Genomic DNA, 20,649 nt, shown 5'->3' with positions numbered 1-20,649 from the left:
TGGGCTCTGGAACCAAGCTCAACTTATGTTCGGTCATAAGCTTAGTTGGTTAGCATGCCAGTCTTGTTAGCAAATGGTCAGGGTTTGTTCTACCCCTTGGTACCGTTTAGTCCCCCCTTTCTTCTTTTTGAGGATCTGGGTGGTCCAGAGAATTGGTTATTACCCTGCCTCCGGACATTACCAGTAGCTTGGATGCTGGGTCCGTTGTCTCGAAGAGGGGGTCAGCGATCTGACTGCTCGATGGAGCCTTGACCGAGTATCTTACCTGGATCTTGTGCTCTCCTTAGGTGGGATGTTTAGCAGTGTTTCCTTCCTCAATAGGGAGCCTTTCTCTGCTGACTTTGGATGCCCTCCTACTTTTCTGTTTTTTGCCTGGGAGGAGGGAGTTTGTTCCTGCTATTCTGCAGAGGGTTCCCTCTGTGGGAGTCCTGGTGCAGTTCCTAGCTTGGTAGGCTAGTGTTAGCGGCTGGTGTCTGCTAGACTTTTGTCGCAGAATTTAAGCCGGTGGCTTCATCTGAAGCACAATAAGATCTTATGGTGCTATTTATTAGGCAGTTCCCAGGGGTGTTTTTTTCTCCCTCGGTTGCTCTTTTTATTCTTCTGGCACCTTTTTTTTTACCCTGATATTTCTCCTACTGTTCCTTGTTTCCTTGGCAGAATGACTGGGGGATGAGGGAAGTGGGGGAGGTATTTAAGCCTTTGGCTGGGGTGTCTTTGTCTCCTCCTGGTGGCCAGGTTCTGAATTCCTAAAAGTAATGAATGTAGCTGTGGACTCTCCCCATCATAAAAAAAGAAAATTATCAGTAAGCATAATTTAAGTTGTTTTTTTTTTGTACCATATAATTGTTTGAATGATGCAGTGTGTGCAACTATATTTCTTTCTAACGGTAGTGAGTGTCTACGATCCTTACTCTTGGGGTTATATCACCTGGCCACCAGGAGGAGACAAAGACACCCTACACCAGAGTTTCAAGTATCCCTCATACTTTCTCTTCCCACCAAGTATTTCTTTGCCTCGTCAAGGAGAAGGCATGGATATAGATGCTGCTGAAATATTGGAAGAATTCGGATTTCATTCCTTCAGAGGATAGTTCCTGGAAGAGAAGGAATTAGGAGGGTGCCGTTTGTACATTATTCTTCTCCTTGTTGGAGTTAAGTCACAAGCTAGCCATGGGTGTCGCAAGGAAGTACCTTAGCCTCCTCCTGTTTGGCCAGACTATATACCCTTCTCATATCTGTCCTTTCTCTGTTTGTTACAGATCTGGACAGATTTTACATAACAAATGCCCTGAGGAGTAAAACTGGGTGGCAATAAGTACCTAACCCTGGGCTCCACTTCTTTCCTTAGTATGCACTTAGTAAGTGCTGGGGACTCTTACATCCTGCATACAGCAGGTTAAACCCCTATGCTACTGGTGTCATTTATGGGACCCATCATGACAGGGGACGAGCTTTTACAGTTTCCCTATGACACAGACTGGGATGTGGGAGGGCAGACTCTCACAATATCAGTCTTTTTACTTGGTAGGGGTATGGCCCTTTTTATTTCTTCTGTTTGTCTGCATTTATCTCTCAGCGCTCCGGTTAATGTATTTTTGACATGGAGTGCTGGAGCTTATTACACACTTTGTTTTCAGGATGACTAGCGGCATCACCATCATGCTCCGTTTCTTTATTGCACTGCATGGAGTGCTGAGGTTTCTAGAGCTCTACATTGTCACGCCATTTGACCGGACACTGGTTACAGGAGGGGCTGAGACGCATATGCCAGAGCGGAGGGGTATTTAATATAAATATACAGATATAGAGTTATTTTTATATTGAGCACATATTTATTTCTGCTAGTGCACATCATTTTTGGAAAGTTGTTAGCCCTTCAGTTATTAGACAATCCCAGTAATCTGATTTGGATAAGTCTTCTTCAGCATCTGACAGGGAAGTTTCCTCTCCGCAATCAGACAAGGAGACTGAGGACGACTAGCATAATAGCACTAAAACCTTATTCCCAGACACTCAGTTGAAGAGATATAACTACTTTCAAATAGATGCAATAGAAACACATGAGATGATGCTTGAACTCTGGAGAACAAAAGAGAACACATCCTCATACTCCCAGATAAAAACACTAGTGTTTGTTTAGTTTTTTTCTTCTTCTTCTTTCCTCTTCCCTCCACTCAAACAGCTCACACACCTTAACATAACCCATACAAAGAACATTACCCGGCTGCGAGTGAATAAAGCATATCTTTATAGAAATGTTTTGCTTAAATACAGCTCTTTGTAATTCTGCATTTTTATATAATATACTTTGTCTGCGAACCCTCCTCAGAGACAATTTTCTGCAATCTGGATACGCCAACACTAGGCGTTTACAAGAAGTTAAACATACACTGAAAGACTCTCTTACATCAATGTAAGATGGAACAAGATATTTTTTGTACACTAAAAACATGTTGATGACTTGTTTGTATTCCATTTAATTTGTATTGACACATCTTGTAACAATAAAAATCTTAAATAAAAAAAAAAGTCTAGTCAAAATTAAACTTTCATGATTCAGATAGGGCATGCAATTTTAAACAACTTTCCAATTAGCTTTTATCATCAAATCTGCTTTGTTCTTTATATATTCTTTGTTAAAAAGCTAAACCTAGGTAGTCTCATAAACTGAATTCTAAGCCATTGAAGGCGACCTCTTATCTTTATCTCAGTGCATTTTGAAAGTTTTCCACAGTTAGACAGTCGTAGTTCATGTGTGTCATATAGATAACATTGTGCTCACCCCCGTGGAGTTATTTATGAGTTGGCACTAATTGGATAAAATGCAAGTCTGTCAAAAGAACTGAGATAAGGGGGCAGTCTGCAGACACAAGGTAATCAAGGTAAAAAGTGAAGTGTATTAATATAACAGTGTTGGTTATGCAAAACTGGGGAATGGGTAATAAAATAATTATCTATCTTCTTAAACAATAACAATTTTCAAGTAGACTGTCTCTTTAACCCCTTGAGGACTGATGACAGTCCTGAACCGTCATGACTAAAAAAGGAGCAGCGGGAGCAATCAGAGATCGCTTCCGCGGAAATACCGCTGTTACTATCTGCCAGACATGTGAGGCAGATAGTAACAGCCAATTATTATGTTTGTGACAGTGTTACAATGTCACTATTGATAAATTTTAAAAAATATATATTTTGAAACAGCAATGTCCTTCTTGTACTTATAGCCCTATAACTTGCAAAAAAGCATGTAAACACTGGGTGTTTCTCTTGTAAGGTGTATCCAGTCCACGGATCATCCATTACTTGTGGGATATTCTCATTCCCAACAGGAAGTTTCAAGAGGACACCCAACAGCAGAGCTGTAATATAGCTCCTCCCCTAACTGTCATAGCCAGTCATTCTCTTGCAACTCTCAACAAGCTAGGTCGTTGTAGGACAGAGTGGTTAAATATAGCTAGTTTATTTTCTTCAATCAAAAGTTTGTTATTTTTAAATAGTACCGGAGTTGTGCTATTTTATCTCAGGCAGTAAATAGAAGAAGAATCTGCCTGAGGTTTCTATGATCTTAGCAGGTTGTAACTAAGATCCATTGCCGTTCTCACATATGTCTGAGGGAATTACACAGATGAGGTAACTTCAGCGAGAGAATGGCGTGCAGTTTATTCTGCTATCAGGTATGTGCAGTTATAATTTTTTCTAGAGATGGAAAACACTAGAAAATGCTGCTGATACCGGATTAATGTAAGTTAAGCCTGAATACAGTGATTTAATAATGACTGGTATCATGCTTACTCCCAGAGGTAATACCCTTATGATATTGCAATATAAAACGTTTGCTGGCATGTTTAATCGTTTTTATATATGCTTTGGTGATAAAACTTTATTGGGGCCTAGTTTTTTCCACATGGCTGGCTTAAATTTTGACTAGAAACAGTTTAATGAGGCTTTCCACTGTTATAGTATAAAAGTTACAGTTGGTGCAGTTAAAATTACAAACTGTGACATCCAGCTTCCCTCAGGAGTCCCCTGTATGCTATAGGACATCTCTAAAGGGCTCAAAGGCTTTCCAAAGTCGTGTATTGGGGAAGGTAGGACCACAGCTTGCTGTGGCAGTTCTTTGTGACTGTTAAAAAACGTCTATTTCGTTTTTTTGATCCGTTTTTTGAACTAAGGGGTTAATCATCCATTTGCAAGTGGATGCAATGCTCTGCTAGCCTATTACATACACTGTAAAAAATTTGTTTGATTTACTGCATTTTTTCACTGTTTTTCAAATTCTAACAAAATTTGTTTCTCTTAAAGGCACAGTACCGTTTTTTATATTTGCTTGTTAACTTGATTTAAAGTGTTTTCCAAGCTTGCTAGTCTCATTGCTAGTCTGTATAAATATGTCTGACATAGAAGAAACTCCTTGTTCATTATGTTTAAAAGCCATGGTGGAACCCCCTCTTAGAATGTGTACCAAATGTACTGATTTCATTTTATGTAATAAAGATCATATTCTTTTTTTAAAAAATTATCACCAGAGGAATCTGACGAGGGGAAAGTTATGCCGACTAACTCTCCCCACGTTTCAGACCCTTTGACTCCCGCCCAAGGGACTCACGCTCAAATGGCGCCAAGTACATCTAGGGCGCCCATAGCGTTTACTTTACAAGACATGGCGGCAGTCATGGATAATACACTGTCAGCGGTATTAGCCAGACTACCTGAACTTAGAGGTTAGCGAGATAGCTCTGGGGTGAGACAAAATGCAGAGCATACTGACGCTTTAAGAACCATGTCTGATACTGCCTCACAATATGCAGAAGCTGAGGAAGGAGAGCTTCAGTCAGTGGGTGATGTTAATGACTCAGGAAAGATACCTGATTCTAATATTTCTACATTTAAATTTAAGCTTGAACACCTCCGCATGTTGCTTAGGGAGGTTTTAGCTGCTCTGAATGACTGTGATACCATTGCAGTGCCAGAGAAATTGTGTAGACTGGATAAATGCTTTGCAGTGCCGGTGTGTACTGATGTTTTTCCAATACCTAAAAGGTTTACAGAAATTATTAATAAGGAATGGGATAGACCAGGTGTGCCGTTCTCTTCCCCTCCTATTTTTAGAAAAATGTTTTCCAATAGACGCCACCACACGGGACTTATGGCAGACAGTCCCTAAGGTGGAGGGAGCAGTTTCTATTCTAGCAAAGCGTACTACTATCCCTGTCGAGGACAGTTGTGCTTTTTTAGATCCAATGGATAAAAAATTTGAAGGTTACCTTAAGAAAATATTTATTCAACAAGGTTTTATCCTACAGCCCATTGCATGCATTGCCCCTGTCACTGCTGCTGCGGCGGCGTACTGGTTTGAGTCTCTGGAAGAGGCTTTACAGGTAGCGACTCCATTGGATGACATACTTGGCAAACTTAGAGCACTTAAGCTAGCCAATTATTTTATTTCTGATGCCATTGTTCATTTGAATAAACTAACGGCTAAGATTTCTGGTTTTGCTATACAGGCGCGCAGAGCGCTATGGCTTAAATCATGGTCAGCTGACGTGACTTTAAAATCTAAGCTACTTAACATTCCCTTCAAGGGGCAGACCCTATTCGGGCCTGGTTTGAAGGAGATTATTGCTGATATCACGGGAGGAAAAGGTCATGCCCTTCCTCAGGACAGGTCCAAATCTAGGGCCAAACAGTCTAATTTTCGTGCATTTCGAAACTTCAAGGCAGGTGCGGCATCAACTTCCTCTAATAATAAACAAGAGGGAACTTTTGCTCAATCCAAGACGGTCTGGAGACCAAACCAGACCTGGAAAAAAGGTAAGCAGGTCAAAACGCCTGCTGCTGCCTCTAAGACAGCATGAAGGAACGACCCCCTATCCGGTAACGGATCTAGTAGGGGGCAGACTTTCACTCTTCGCCCAGGCGTGGGCAAGAAATGTTCAGGATCCCTGGGCGTTGGAAATTATATCCCAGGGATATCTTCTGGACTTCAAAGCTTCCCCCCCAAAAGGGAGATTTCACCTTTCACAATTATCTGCAAACCAGATAAAGAGAGAGGCATTCTTACACTGTGTACGAGACCTCCTAGTTATGGGAGTGATCCATCCAGTTCCAAAGGAGGAACAGGAACAGGGTTTTTACTCAAATCTGTTTGTGGTTCCCAAAAAAGAGGGAACCTTCAGACCGATTTTGGATCTAAAGATCTTAAACAAATTCCTCAAAGTTCCGTCGTTCAAGATGGAAACTATTCGTACCATCCTACCTCTGATCCAGGAGGGTCAATATATGACTACAGTGGATCTAAAGGATGCTTATCTTCACATTCCGATACACAAAGATCATCATCGGTTTCTCAGGTTTGCCTTTCAAGACAGGCATTACCAGTTGTAGCTCTTCCCTTTGGATTAGCTACAGCCCCAAGAATCTTTACAAAGGTTCTAGGGTCGCTTTTGGCGGTCCTAAGGCCGCGGGGCATAGCAGTAGCCCCTTATTTAGACGACATCCTGATACAGGCGACAAACTTCCAAATTGCCAAGTCTCATACGGACGTAGTACTGGCATTTCTGAGGTCGCATGGGTGGAAAGTGAACGAGGAAAAGTGTTCTCTATCCCCACTCACAAGAGTTTCCTTTCTAGGGACTCTGATAGATTCTGTTGAAATTAAAATTTACCTTGACGGAGTCCAGGTTATCAAAGCTTCTAAATTCCTGTCGGGTTCTTCATTCCATTCCGCGCCCTTTGGTGGCTCAGTGTATGGAAGTAATCGGCTTAATGGTAGCGGCAATGGACATAGTGCCGTTTGCACGCTTACATCTCAGACCGCTGAAACTATGCAGGCTCAGTCAGTGGAGCGGGGATTACACAGATTTGGCCCCTCAACTGAATCTGGACCAAGAGACCAGGGATCCTCTTCCCTGGTGGCTATCTCGGGTCCATCTGTCCAAAGGTATGACCTTCGCAGGCCAGATTGGACTATTGTAACAACTAATGCCAGCCTTCTAGGTTGGGGTGCAGTCTGGAACTCCCTGAAGGCTCAGGGATCGTGGACTCAGGAGGAGTCTCTCCTTCCAATAAATATTCTGGAACTAAGAGCGATATTCAAGGCTCTTCAGGTTTGGCCTCAGCAACTCTGAGGTACATCAGATTTCAGTCGGTCAACATCATGACTGTAGCTTACATCAACCATCGAGGGGGAACAAGAAGTTCCCTAGAGATGTTAGAAGTTTCAAAAACAATTCACTGGGCAGAGATTCACTCTTGCCACCTATCAGCTATCCATATCCCAGATGTAGAGCACTGGGAGGCGGATTTTCTAAGTCGTCAGACTTTTCATCCGGGAGAGTGGGAACTCCATCCGGAGCGATTTGCACAACTGATTCTCCGTTGGGGCAAACCAGAACTGGATCTCATGGCGTCTCGCCAGAACGCCAAGCTTCCGTGTTACGGATCCAGTTCCGGGGATCCCAAGGCGACACTGATAGATACTCTAGCAGCGTCCTGGTCTTTCGACCTGACTTATGTGTTTCCACCGTTTCCTCTGCTCAATCGACTGATTGCCAAGATCAAGCAGGAGAGAGCATTGGTGATTCTGATAGCACCTGCGTGGCCACGCAGGACCTGGTATGCAGATCTAGTGGACATGTCATCCTTTCCACCATGGTCTCTGCCTCTGAGACAGGACCTTCTACTTCAGGGTCCTTTCAACCATCCAAATCTAATTTCTCTGAGGCTGACTGTCTGGAGATTGAACGCTTGATTTTATCAAAGCGTGGCTTCTCCGAGTCAGTTATTGATACCTTAATACAGGCACGAAAGCCTGTCACCAGGAAAATTTACCATAAGGTATGGCGTAGATATCTTTATTGGTGTGAATCCAAGGGTTACTCATGGAGTAAGGTCAGGATTCCTAGGATTTTATCTTTTCTCCAAGAAGGTTTGGAAAAAGGATTGTCAGCTAGTTTCTTAAAGGGACAGATTTTTGCTCTGTCTATTCTTTTGCACTACCGTCTGGCAGATGTTCCAGACGTTCAGGCATTTTGTCAGGCTTTAGTTAGAATCAAGCCTGTGTTTAAACCTGTTGCTCCACCATAGAGCTTAAACTTGGTTCTTAAGGTTCTTCAAGGAGTTCCGTTTGAACCTCTTCATTCCATAGATATCAAACTTTTATCTTGGAAAGTTCTTTTTTTTTTTTTTTTTGGTAGCTATTTCCTCGGCTCGTAGAGTCTCTGAGCTATCTGCCTTACAATGCGATTCTCCTTATCTGATTTTTCATACGGATAAGGTAGTCCTGCGTACCAAACCTGGGTTCTTACCTAAGGTGGTATCTAACGAGAATATCAATCAAGAGATTGTGGTTCCATCCTTGTGTTACACAATCTGGACGTGGTCTGTGCTTTAAAGTTTTACTTACAAGCTACTAAAGATTTTCGTCAAACATCTGCTTTGTTTGTTGTCTACTCTGGACAGAAGAGAGGTCAAAAGGCTTTGGCAACCTCTTTTTCTTTTTGGCTAAGAAGCTTAATCCGCTTAGCCTATGAGACTGCTGGACAGCAGCCTCCTGAAAGGATTACAGCTCATTCCACTAGAGCTGTGGCTTCCACTTGGGCCTTTAAAAATGAGGCTTCTGTTGAACAGATTTGCAAGGCGGCGACTTGGTCTTCGCTTCATACTTTTTCAAAATTTTACAAATTTGATACTTTTGCTTCTTTGGAGGCTATATTTGGGAGAAAGGTTTTACAGGCAGTGGTTTCTTCCATTTAAGTTCCTGCCTTGTCCCTCCCTTCATCCGTGTACTTTAGCTTTGGTATTGGTATCCCACAAGTAATGGATGATCCGTGGACTGGATACACCTTACAAGAGAAAACACAATTTATGCTTACCTGATAAATTTATTTCTCTTGTGGTGTATCCAGTCCACGGCCCGCCCTGTCATTTTAAGGCAGGTCATTTTTAAATTTAAACTACAGTAACCACTACACCCTATGGTTCCTCCTTTCTCGGCTTGTTTTCGGTCGAATGACTGGCTATGACAGTTAGGGGAGGAGCTATATTACAGCTCTGCTGTTGGGTGTCCTCTTGCAACTTCCTGTTGGGAATGAGAATATCCCACAAGTAATGGATGATCCGTGGACTGGATACACCACAAGAGAAATAAATTTATCAGGTAAGCATAAATTGTGTTTTTTAAACTCAGGACAAAATTTTGAATCTATTTAGCAATTTTTTTCATTAGCTTTTGTAGATGAATAAAAGATTTCAAGTAAAAGTAAAAAAACATGTTTGTTTTTTTTTAATTTTTCACTATATATTTTTTTTAAAGTAAATTATAGGACATGATACAAATAATGGTATGTAAATAAAGCCCTTCTTGTCCTGAAAAAAACAATATATAATTTGTATGGGAACAGTAAATGAGAGAGAGGAAAATTACAGCTAAACACAAACACCACAAAAGTGTTAAAACAGCCCTGGTCCTTAAGGGGTTAAGGAGGTTTTAAGAACCGTAGAGGTTCAGGACACTAAACCTGCTGAGGTTAAGTCAGTTTAGAAGCTAGACTTTAGACCCAAATCTACCAGACATTACCAGTTTGTCGCTCTTCCATTTGGCCTAGCGACAGCTCCAAGAATCTTTTCAAAGGTTCTCGGTGCCCTTCTTTCTGTAATAAGAGAGCAGGGTATTGCAGTGTTTCGTTATTTGGGCGATATCTTGGTACTAGCTCAGTATTTCATTTAGCAGAATCTCACACGAAACAACTAGTTTCTTCAAAGGCATGGTTGGAGGATCAATTTACAAAAGAGTTTCTTGATTTCTCAAACAGAGGTCACTTTTTTTAGGTTTCCAGATAGATTTAGTGTCCATGACTCTGTCTTTAACAGACAAGAGGCGAATTAATTTGTTTTAGCTTCTCTAAACCTTCAGTCTCGATCATTCCCTTCAGTGGCTATGTGCATGGTAGTTTTAGGTCTTATGACTGCAGCATCGGACGCGATCCCCTTTGCTAGTTTTCATATGAGACCTCTGCAGCTTTGCATGCTGAATCAATGGTGCAGGGATTATACTCGGATATCACAGTTGATATACTTAAATCCCAGCATTCAACTCTCTCTATCTTGTTGGTAAAACCATCATCGGATTATTCAAGGGGTCTCTTTTCCTGGACTGTAATCTCAACAGATGCAAGTCTTTCAGGTTGGGGAGCTGTCTGGGGGTCTCTGACAGCACAAGGGGTTTGGAAACCTCAAGAGGCGAGGTTACCAATCAACATTTTAGAACCCTGTGCTATCTTTAGGGCTCTTCAGGCTTGGCCTCTATTGAAGAGAGAACTTTTCATTTGTTTTCAGACAGACAATGTCACAACAGTGGCATATGTCAATCATCAGGGAGGGACTCACAGTTCTTTAGCAATGAAGGAAGTATATTGAATACTTTCTTGGGCAGAGTCCAACTCTTGTCTAATTTCTGCTATTCATATTCCTATTCATATTCCAGGTGTAGACAATTGGGAAGCAGATTATTTAAGTCGTCAGACTTTGCATCCAGGGGAGTAGTCTCTCCATCTGGATGTGTTTCATCAGATTGTACAGATGTGGGGTCTTCCAGAAATAGATCTGATGGCCTCTCGTTTGAACAAGAAACTTCCCAGATATCTTTTCAGATCCAAGGATCCTCAGGCAGAGATGGTGAATGCTTTGGCAGTTCCTTGGTTTTACCAACCTGCTTACATTTTTCCACCTCTAGTTCTTCTCCCAAGGGTGATCTCCAAGATCATATTGGAACAATCTTGTGTGTTTATGATAACACCTGCATGGCCTCACAGGTTTTGGTATGCGGATCTTGTCCAGATGTCCAGTTGCCAGCCTTGGCCGCTTCCTTTAAGGCCAGACCTTCTGTCTCAAGGGACGTTTTTCCATCAGGATCTCAAATCTTAAAATTTGAAGGTATGGAAATTGAACGCTTAGTTCTTAGTCGTAGAGGTTTATCTGACTCAGTAATTAACACTATGTTACAGGCTCGTAAATCTGTTTCGAGGAAGATTTATCGGGTTTGGAAAACCTATATTTCATGGTGCCCCTCTCAAAAAAAATTCTTGGCATTCTTTTAGAATTCCTCGGATTTTACAGTTTCTTCAGGATGGTTTGGATAAGGGTTCGTCTGCAAATACTTTGAAGGGACAAATCTCTGCTCTTTCTGTCTTATTTCATAGAAAGATTGCTAAGCTTCCTGATATTCTTGAATATTCTTGAATATTCTATTCCTGATATATACTGTTTTGTTCAGGCTTTGGTTCGTATTAAACCTGTTATTAAGTCTATTTCTCCTCCTTTGAGTCTTAATTTGGTTTTAAGGATTTTGCAGGCTCCTCCTTTTGAGACTATGCATTCTTTGGATATTAAACTGCTTTCTTGGTAAGTGTTATTTCTTTTGGCTATCTCTTCTGTTAGAAGAGTTTCTGAGTTGTCGGCTCTCTCTTGTGAGTCTCCTTATCTGATATTTTATCAAGATAAAGCGGTTTTACAGACTTCGTTTAATTTTTTGCCTAAAGTTGTGAATTTTAAACAACATTAGTAGGGAAATCGTTGTTCCTTCTTTGTGTCCTAATACTAAGAATTCTCTTGAGAGATCTCTTCATTCTTTGGATGTGGTAGGAGCTTTGAAATACTATGTTGAACTACTAAAGATGTTAGAAAGACTTCTAGTCTATTTGTTATTTTCTCTGGTTCCAGGAAAGGTCAGAAAGCCTCTGCCATTTATTTGGCATCTTGGTTGAAACTTTTGAGTCACAAGGCTTATTTGGAGGCGGGGCAGTCTCCGCCTCAGAGAATTACAGCTCATTCTACCAGATCAGTTGCCGCTTCTTGGGCTTTTAAGAATGGAGCTTCAGTTGATCAGATTCGCAAAGCAGCAACTTGGTCTTCTTTGCATACATTTACTAAATTTTACCATTTTGATGTATTTGCTTCTTCAGAAGCAGTCTTTGGTAGAAAGGTTCTTCAGGCAGCTGTCTCCGTTTGATTCCTTTTGCCTATGATTTGAGTTTTTTTAAATTTAAGAAAACTTATTTATTATTTGGATTTAATTTTTTTCAGTGGAAGTAGCTGTTGTTATTTTATCCCTCCCTCTCTAGTGACTCTGTGGATTTCCACCTCTTGGGTATTGTATCCCATACATCACTAGCTCATGGACTCTTGCCACTTACATGAAAGAAAACATAATTTATGTAAGAACTTACCTGATAAATTCATTTCTTTCATAGTGGCAAGAGTCCATGAGACCCACCCTATTTTTTTGTGGTTATGATTTTTTTTGTATAAAAGCACATTATTTTTTTTCCAGTTCCTCTTTTTTGTATGCTTTTTTTACTCCTTTTAACACCTCACTACTTGACTATATGTTAAAACTGAAGTATGTATGTGGTGGGAGGTGTATTTATAGGCATTTTGAGGTTTGGGAAACTTTGCCCCCTCCTGGTAGGAATGTATATCCCATACGTCACTAGCTCATGGACTCTTGCCACTATGAAAGAAATGAATTTATCAGGTATGTTCTAACATAAATTATGTTTTTTATATTTTTTATGCACGCTGCATGGGAACTCTTAAGATGTTACAAATGTTTAGACTTAGCTGATGTGTTATTCTATAGTGAGACAACAGAAATGTCTTAGGTGTTTACTATCCCTTTATTGAGCTCTGTAGTTTAGCCATTTAGTATGTCATACATCCAAATCCATTATGTTGGCCATTTGGTAGCAGATAAGCAAAATCAAATCAGTATAGAATTTAGATATTCACACCTTATATCTTTGCAGTCTAATTGTCTGATATTTTTTTTTTATCTTTAGTTAGACTGAGGAACGCAGAGACACAGAAGCTGGAGTTGCAGATAAAACTGAGTGATTTGCAAAGTAAGTTTAACATTGATTAACATCATGATTTTCATTTAACTTATGCTATGAGAGGACTTAAAGGGACAGTCAAGTCCAAAACAAACTTTCATTTTTCAGATAGGGCATGCAATTTTAAACAATTTTCCAATTTAAATCTATCACCAATTTTGCTTTGTTCTCTTGGTATTCTTAGTTGAAAGCTAAATCTAAGAGGTTGATATGCTAATTTCTAAGCCCTTGAAGGCCACCTCTTAGCTCAGGGCATTTTGACAGAGGGTTCATGTGTTTCATATAGATAACACTGTGCTCACGCACGTGGAGTTCCAGGGAGCCCGCACTGATTGGCTAAAATGCAAGTCTGTCAAAAGAACTGAAATAAGGGGGCAGTTTGCAGAGGCTTAAATACAGTAAGTCCCATACTTACGAACGAGTTCCGGGAGCACGTTTGTAAGTCCAATTTGTTTTGTAATTTGTGTGAAAGTATTCTAAACCTCACTTTATAATACTTTACACACAAATTACAGTACAGTTGTACATAAAAACAATCAATACTGTAAAGAAAACATTTTTAATCTTGTAGTGAACAAAAACAGAACTTCTGTGATTTGACATGCAAACTTGTATCTTTGAAAGTTCGTAACTTGAAAGTTTGTAAGTAGGGGACTTACTGTACAAGATAATCACAGAGGTAAAAAGTGTATTAATATAACTGTGTTGGTTATGCAAACCTAGGGAATAGGTAATAAAGGGATTATCTATCTTTTAAAACAATAAATATTCTGGTGTAGACTGTCCCTTTAAAGAGACAGTGTACTCTGGCAAGCAGCAGATGAGAGTTTATTATATTTAAAGTTGATTCAGGAACATCTTTTTAAAAAGTCTCTCTCTCTCACACGTCACTGAGAGACTAATTTCTCCTGTTTACATGGCTTTTCTGTAGCCAGTACTCCTAAACTCACATTTCTTTCATACAGGTGGTGAGAGTCCACGATCCATTACTCCTGGGAATTACTCTTCTCTACCACTAGGAGGAGGCAAAGATTCCCAAACCCCAAGAGCCTTATAACACCCCTCATACATAACTCAGTCTGGAAGTGGTTAAAGAATGAAGATTATTATTATTATTCTTTATTTATAAAGCGCGAACAGATTCCGCAGCGCTGCCCATGGGTACAAAGATAAAAGTACAACGGAGAAACAATACAATAAAAGACAACATTTTAGACAAAATTTTACAGACAAATACGTGGGGAATTGAGGGCCCTATTCCTGTGGGAACTTACAATCTAGATGGGTAGGAGGATGGGAAACAGGACGTGGGGACTGCAAAAGTGAGACTAATATTAGTGAGGAGATAGAGGAGGGCAACTCTTAGGTAAGTGAAATTCATTTGTTACTAAGTCGGGTGATAAGCTTCCCTGAACAAAAAGGTCTTTAGGGAACGTTTAAAGGAGGACAGGTTAGGGGAAAGTCTGACAGCTCAAGGAAGTGCATTCCAGAGGGATGGTGCTGCACGAGAGAAGTCCTGTAGTCTAGCATGTGAGGAGGTGATGGTAGTGGACACTAGGAGCAGGTCATTGTTCGATCTTAGGGGACGGGCTGGAGTATATTTGTTGATAAGTGAGGACAGGTAGGGTGGGGCAGCATTGGTGAGGGCTTTGTGGGTCAGGGTGAAAATTTTGAATGTAACTGCTGTGAATGGGGAGCCAGTGAAATGACTCACAGAGAGGTGCAGCAGAAACAGAGCGTCGGGAGAGGTGGATTAGCCTAGCAGATGCATTTAGGATGGATTGAAGGAGAGAGAGGGAGGCCAGTTAGTAGGTTATTACAGTAGTCAAGTCAGGAAATTACCAGGGAGTGGATTAGCTGCTTAGTAGTTTCAGCACTCAGAAACGGACGAATTTTGGAGATATTGTGTAGGTGGTTGTGGCAGGATTAAGAGACCAATTGGAATGAATGTGGGGAATGAAGGACAGATTTGAGTCAAGTGTGACTCCAAGGCAGCAGACTTGGGGTGATGGGGAGATACTGGTGCCGCCAACAGTGATAAAAAAAAATTAGAGAGTAGAGTTAGAGGGGGAGATTAGAAGTAGTTCAGTCTTGGACATGTTTATTTTCTTCTTAAATGGAAAGAGTCCACAGCTGCATTCATTACTTTTGGGAATAAGGCAAAGACACCCCAGCCAAAGGCTTATATACTCCTCCCACTCCCGTCATCCCCCAGTAATTTTTTGCCTTTCGTCCCAGGAAGGCGTGGCCTCCTTTCCCTGTTTGGGTCCATTTGGTTCTCTGTGAGCTGGACCCACTCTTGGAGGTGTTCTTTTTTTTGTATTAAGGGACCTTTCGGTTCCTCTGTTCTCCTTTGCCTCGTCCCCTTGGTGGTTTCGGCTGGTATCCCTTTCATTTGTGAGGGGTGAGAGGTGGGGGACCGTCTGTTGGGTGACAGTGTCTCTTGGTGGACTGTTGCCTCAGTCGAGTAGGTTTTGCGGTCTCTAGTTTGGCTCTGGACTAGCTGCGAGTCAGTGTTCTTGGGGCTTTTCCTTTAAAAATAAAAACATTCTCGGCTTTGGACGAAGTGGATTTTTTGACTGGGGAGAGGTTCAGACCTGGTGCCCTCAGTATGGCCCGCCTATTGTACCCTTCCGTCTTGGCATTCAGTGTCCTCTATAGCTTGGGTATTGTTTTCCCAAAAGTAATGAATGCAGCTGTGGACTCTTTCCATTTAAGAAGAAAAAACATAAATTACCTGATAATTTCCTTAATTTTTCTTCTGATGGAAAGAGTCCACAGCTCCCCACCCATAATTTTATGTGGGGCATCCTTATATTCTTCTGGCACCTTTTCACCCTATTTCTTCTACTGTTCCTTGTTCCTCGGCAGAATGACTGGGTGATGAGGGGAGTAGGAGGAGTATTTAAGCATTTGGCTGGGGTGTCTTTGCCTCCTCCTGGTGGGCAGGTTCTTATTTCCCAAAAGTAATGAATGCAGCTGTGGACTCTTTCCATCAGAAGAAAAGGAAATTATCAGGTAAGCATAAATTATGTTTTTTAGGTGGTGAGAGGCCATCCAGGAGGAAATGCCAAATATGCAGTCGCTGATGTGAGAATTGACAGAAGGAGATAGTGCAGGGGTGGATAGGTAGATCTGGGTATTATCAGCATAGAGGTGATAGTTGAAGCCATAGAGTTTACCCAGTGAAGACGTGTAAACAGAAAAGAGTAAAGGACCCAGGACAGAGCCTTGAGGTACTCCAACAGACAGATTAATTATAGAATGTGTGTAAATGCGCTGTACAGCAATGGGGATGTCTAAAATTGATAAACAAGTTTCATACTATGTATGAATATATCTAATACACCTTTCCCTTAATAAGGGGTTTAAAAACAATGCTTGGTACACTCAAAAAGATAAAATTGTATATAAAAAACTGATATAAAAGGTAGATGTGAATTGATGCAATATAACAACTGATACAATAACACAATTTATTTAATCAGACAATATAGTCTAAAAACAAACAAATAAATCAGGTAATGAAATGTGACCGGTCACTAGTAAAAATAAATATATATATAAAAAAGTCTTAGAAAATCTTCTTAAAAATGTGCGTTTGGATATATAGAATCTTATAGGTATTTTCCACTTTTAGCGAATAATTCAAAGAATGATTAATCTTTGTATTTTAGGATAGACTGAAAAGGCAATTACTAAAGTGAATTGGAGGGAGCAATCTTTCGTTAATGTTTATTATTACTGTTTAAACCTTTTTTCTTTTGGTCCCAGTCTTGAAACCTCCGTTATTAAACTCCGTTATTGAAACTTATATTATGCCGTTCTTTGGATGAATAGTATAAACAATATGAATAGTCTCTTGTGATGTACCGTGTATGTCTAACCACACTGCCGGGCTGATACACTCTTGGGTGCTTACCTGCTCTTTTGTCTGCACTTTTCAAATGATCCTCCGGTAGCACTAGTGTCTCTACAGCTCGCGGCTAGTTGGTGACATCACACGCAACGTCCGGGACTTTGAACAAAGTAGAGTGTTTGGCTTTTGAAAGTAGTCCCACTTTGTATCCTCAGCAATCCTCTGATTCCTTAGGTCAGATAAACCTGGAAAATTCTTTATTGTGTCTTACACTTTACCATCAACGCGTTTCGCCACTCTTGGTGGCTTTATCTTGATAAAGCCACCAAGAGTGGCGAAACACGTTGATGGTAAAGTGATCTTGATAAAGCCACCAAGAGTGGCGAAACGCGTTGATGGTAAAGTGTAAGACACAATAAAGAATTTTCCAGGTTTATCTGACCTAAGGAATCAGAGGATTGCTGAGGATACAAAGTGGGACTACTTTCAAAAGCCAAACACTCTGCGCAGAGTTGAAGAGTAAGGATATCTGACGGATCTACTTTGTTCAAAGTACTTCATTTTGTCAAGTCTTTCAAAACAGTATTATTATGACTCAGCTAATGCAAATCGTTTGGGTTTACTCAAGAGTGCCAGTTATTTAATATGTAATGCTGTATTTGATATTATGAAGATTAATGTCAAAAACATGTCATTTGGCAGTTCTTGCCCAGACAGCCTTATGGCTTAAATCATGGTCTGCTGACATGGTGTCAAAATCCAGATTATTATCTCTTTCCTTTCAGGGAAAGAAGCTGTAAAGAGACTTTTCTTTCTCAGGACAAAAAGTATAGAGGGAAATCTAAAGCTTCTAATCGTTTAAGTTCCTTTTATCAGAATAAAGAACATATGGTTGACTCCTCTGGTTCAGTCTGGAGACCTAGTGCTAACTGGAACAAGTCAAAGCAGGGTTAGAAATCTATCCCTACTACTAAGACTGCATGAAGGTGCGGCTCCCGATCCAGAAGTTCTGGTACAGGGCAGATTAAGCCTCCTTTCAGGAGGCTTGGTTTCAGTCTGTTTCAGACCCCTGGGTTCTGAATATAGTTTCTCAGGGATATCAAATATGATTGGTCAAGGCCTCACAGAGGAAGGTTTTTTTTCTGTCCAATGTGCCAAGGAATCCTGTAAAAGCTTAAAGGGACAGTCAACACCAGAAATTTTGTTGTTTAAAAAAAGATAGATAATCCTTTAATTCCCAATTACCAATTTGCATAACCAATACAGTTATAATTATACACGCTTTACCTCTGTAATTACCTTGTATCTAAGCCTCCGCAGACTGCCCCCTTATTTCAGTTCTTTTGACAGACTTGCATTTTAGCCAATCAGAGCTGTCTCCATGATAAATTCACGTGCATGAGCTCAATGTTATCTATATGAAACACGTGAACTAATGCCCTCTAGTGGTGAAAAACTATCAAAATGCATTTAGATTAGAGGCTGCCTTCAAGGTCTAAGAAATTAGCATATGAACCCCCTAGGTTTAGCTTTCAACTAAGAATACCAAGAGAACAAAGCACAATTGGTGATAAAAGTAAATTGGAAAGTTGTTTAAAATGACATGCCTATTTGAAACATGAAAGTTGTTTTTTTTGGACTTGACTGTCCCTTTAAGCTTTTTTCAAGTCTGTCTCAGATCTGGAAGCTATGGGAGTGACTGGTCCTTTTCAGGAACAGTGATGGGATTTTATTCAAATCTCTTAATTGTTCCAAAGAAGGAATGTACTTTCAGACCAGTTCTGGATCTGAAAGCTCTGAACAAGTTTGTAAAGGTTCCATCTTTTAGAATGGAAACGATTCAGACTATTCTGCCTTTTGTTCAGCAAGGTCAGTTTATATCCACAAAAGATTTAAAGGATGCTTACCTTCATGTTCCAATTCACAGAGAGCATTTCTAGTTTCTGAGGTTTGCCTTTGTGGACAGGTATTTTCAGTTTGTTGCTCTTCCATTTAGTCTGACTACAGCTACAAGAATATTCATAAAGGTTCTGGGTGCCCTTTTGTCTGTGATCAGGTCTCATTGTATTACCTGGATGACATCTTGGATCAAGCTCCGTCTTTTCCTTTAGCAGAGTCTCACACCAACCGACTCTCGTTGTTTCTTCAACCGCATGGTTGGAGGATCAAGTTTCCAAAAATTTCTTTGGTTCTTCAGACAAAGGTAACTTTTTTGGGTTTTCAAATAGATTTAGTCTCCATGAGTCTTTCTCTAACACAGCAGAAAATGTTAAAATTGGTGTCCGCTTGTCTGAACCTTCAGACTCTCTAATTTCTCAGTTGCTCTTTGTACGGAAGTCTAGGTCTCATGATTGCAGCTTCAGATACAATCCCATTGGCATGCTTTCACATGAGGACTCTTCAGCTTTGTATGCTGCGTCATTGGTGCAGAGATTATGCTGTCTCAAAGGATATTTCTGGATCAGTCTATAACTTGGTGGCTGGGTCATCAGTTTATTATTCAGGGGGCTTCTTTTGCTCATCCTACTTAGACTGTGATCTCTACAGATGCAAGTCTCTCAGGTTGGGGAGCTGTTTGGGGGTCTTTGAGAGCACAGTGAGTCAGATCCTAGAAAGGATAGGTTACCAGTGTTCTAGAACTCTGTGCAATTTTCAGGGCTCTTCAAGCTCGAGTCGCATCTCTGTTTCCAGAAAGACAATATCACAGCAGTAGCTTATGTCAACCATCAAGGGGGAACTCGCAATTCCAGGGAGTTAGTGGATGCCCTGGTAGTTCTTTGAACTGTTCAGCTTGCTTATCTGTTCTTCCCAGAGTAATTTCAAAATGAAGACTAGAAAAGCTGTCATTAATCCTGATTGCCCCAGCATGGCCTCACAGGATTTGGTATGTAGATCTGGTTCATATCTCCAGCTGTCCTCCTTGGCCTCTGCAGGTAGGCCTTCTATCTCAAGGTCCGTTTTTCCACATGGATCTCAAGTTTTTGAACTTGATGCCATTGAATTTGAATGTTAAGTCCTTAGACATAGGGGTTTCTCTGATTCTGTGATTGAAGCCTTGATTCTGGCTCTATCACAAGGTCGGGAAGGCCTTTATTTCTTGGTGTGTAGATCATGTTTTTTCCTGGCATTCTTTCAGAATTCCTAGGATTTTGCAGTTCTAACAGGATGGTCTGGATAAGGGCTTATCTGCCAGTTCTCTGAAGGGGCATATTTCTGCTCGTTAAAGGGCCACTGTAAGTAAATATTTTCTATGCCTGTTACTAACTAACTACCCCAAATACGCTTTTTATCAATAGCATTTCATTAACATATCCCTAACGTATATCAGAAATCTTGTCTGCAAATGTAATTGTTTTCCAAACCCACTCCGTGGGTATCCTTTGCTCTGTACCAATCCGTTTACAATACCTAGGTTTCAAAATGGCGCTTTAAACACAAAGTTATTGGTTTAAGTATTTTGAACACTCAGTGCTGAAAATAGTGGGCAGGATAACGTGACATCATCAGCGAATAAAAGATATAACTTTTAGAACGTTGTGAAACTTTGTTTTGGAGAAAATATAGGTCAGTAGGTTTTAATTAATGTTTATTAACTTTAATATGTTAGTTGTTTAGCTTAAAAATTATAACAGAAAGTAATCCTTTAAGTTTTGTTCCACAGAAAGATTGTTAATCTTCCTGACATTCATAGTTTTGTTCTGTCTCTGGTCTGTATTAAACCTGTATTTAAGCCAATTTCTCCTCCATGGAATCTTATCTTGGTGTTAAAGGTTTTGCAGGCTCAACGTTTGGAGGCTATGCATAAGGTGGATATTAAACTTTCTTGGAAAGTGTTAGTTTATTTGGCTATTTATTCTGCTAGAAGAGTTTCTAAGTTATTTGCTCTTTGTTGTGATCCTC

General features: G+C 40.4%; 1 protein-coding gene across 1 annotated transcript in view; it reads left to right on the top strand.

Annotated features, from left to right (window-relative positions):
* TRAF3IP3 (TRAF3 interacting protein 3) overlaps positions 1-20,649 on the top strand; it is a gene marked incomplete in the record, with an annotated part of 485,039 nt that overhangs the window by 370,306 nt on the left and 94,084 nt on the right. The window contains 1 exon segment of the mRNA XM_053706644.1: positions 12,837-12,899. Within this exon segment, the coding sequence (XP_053562619.1) occupies positions 12,837-12,899 (63 nt within the window).

Source organism: Bombina bombina, chromosome 3 (genome assembly GCF_027579735.1).
Source record: "Bombina bombina isolate aBomBom1 chromosome 3, aBomBom1.pri, whole genome shotgun sequence".
Lineage (NCBI taxonomy): Eukaryota > Metazoa > Chordata > Amphibia > Anura > Bombinatoridae > Bombina > Bombina bombina.
Note: the sequence above shows the minus strand (reverse complement) of the source record. Positions and strands in the feature narration are given on the sequence as shown.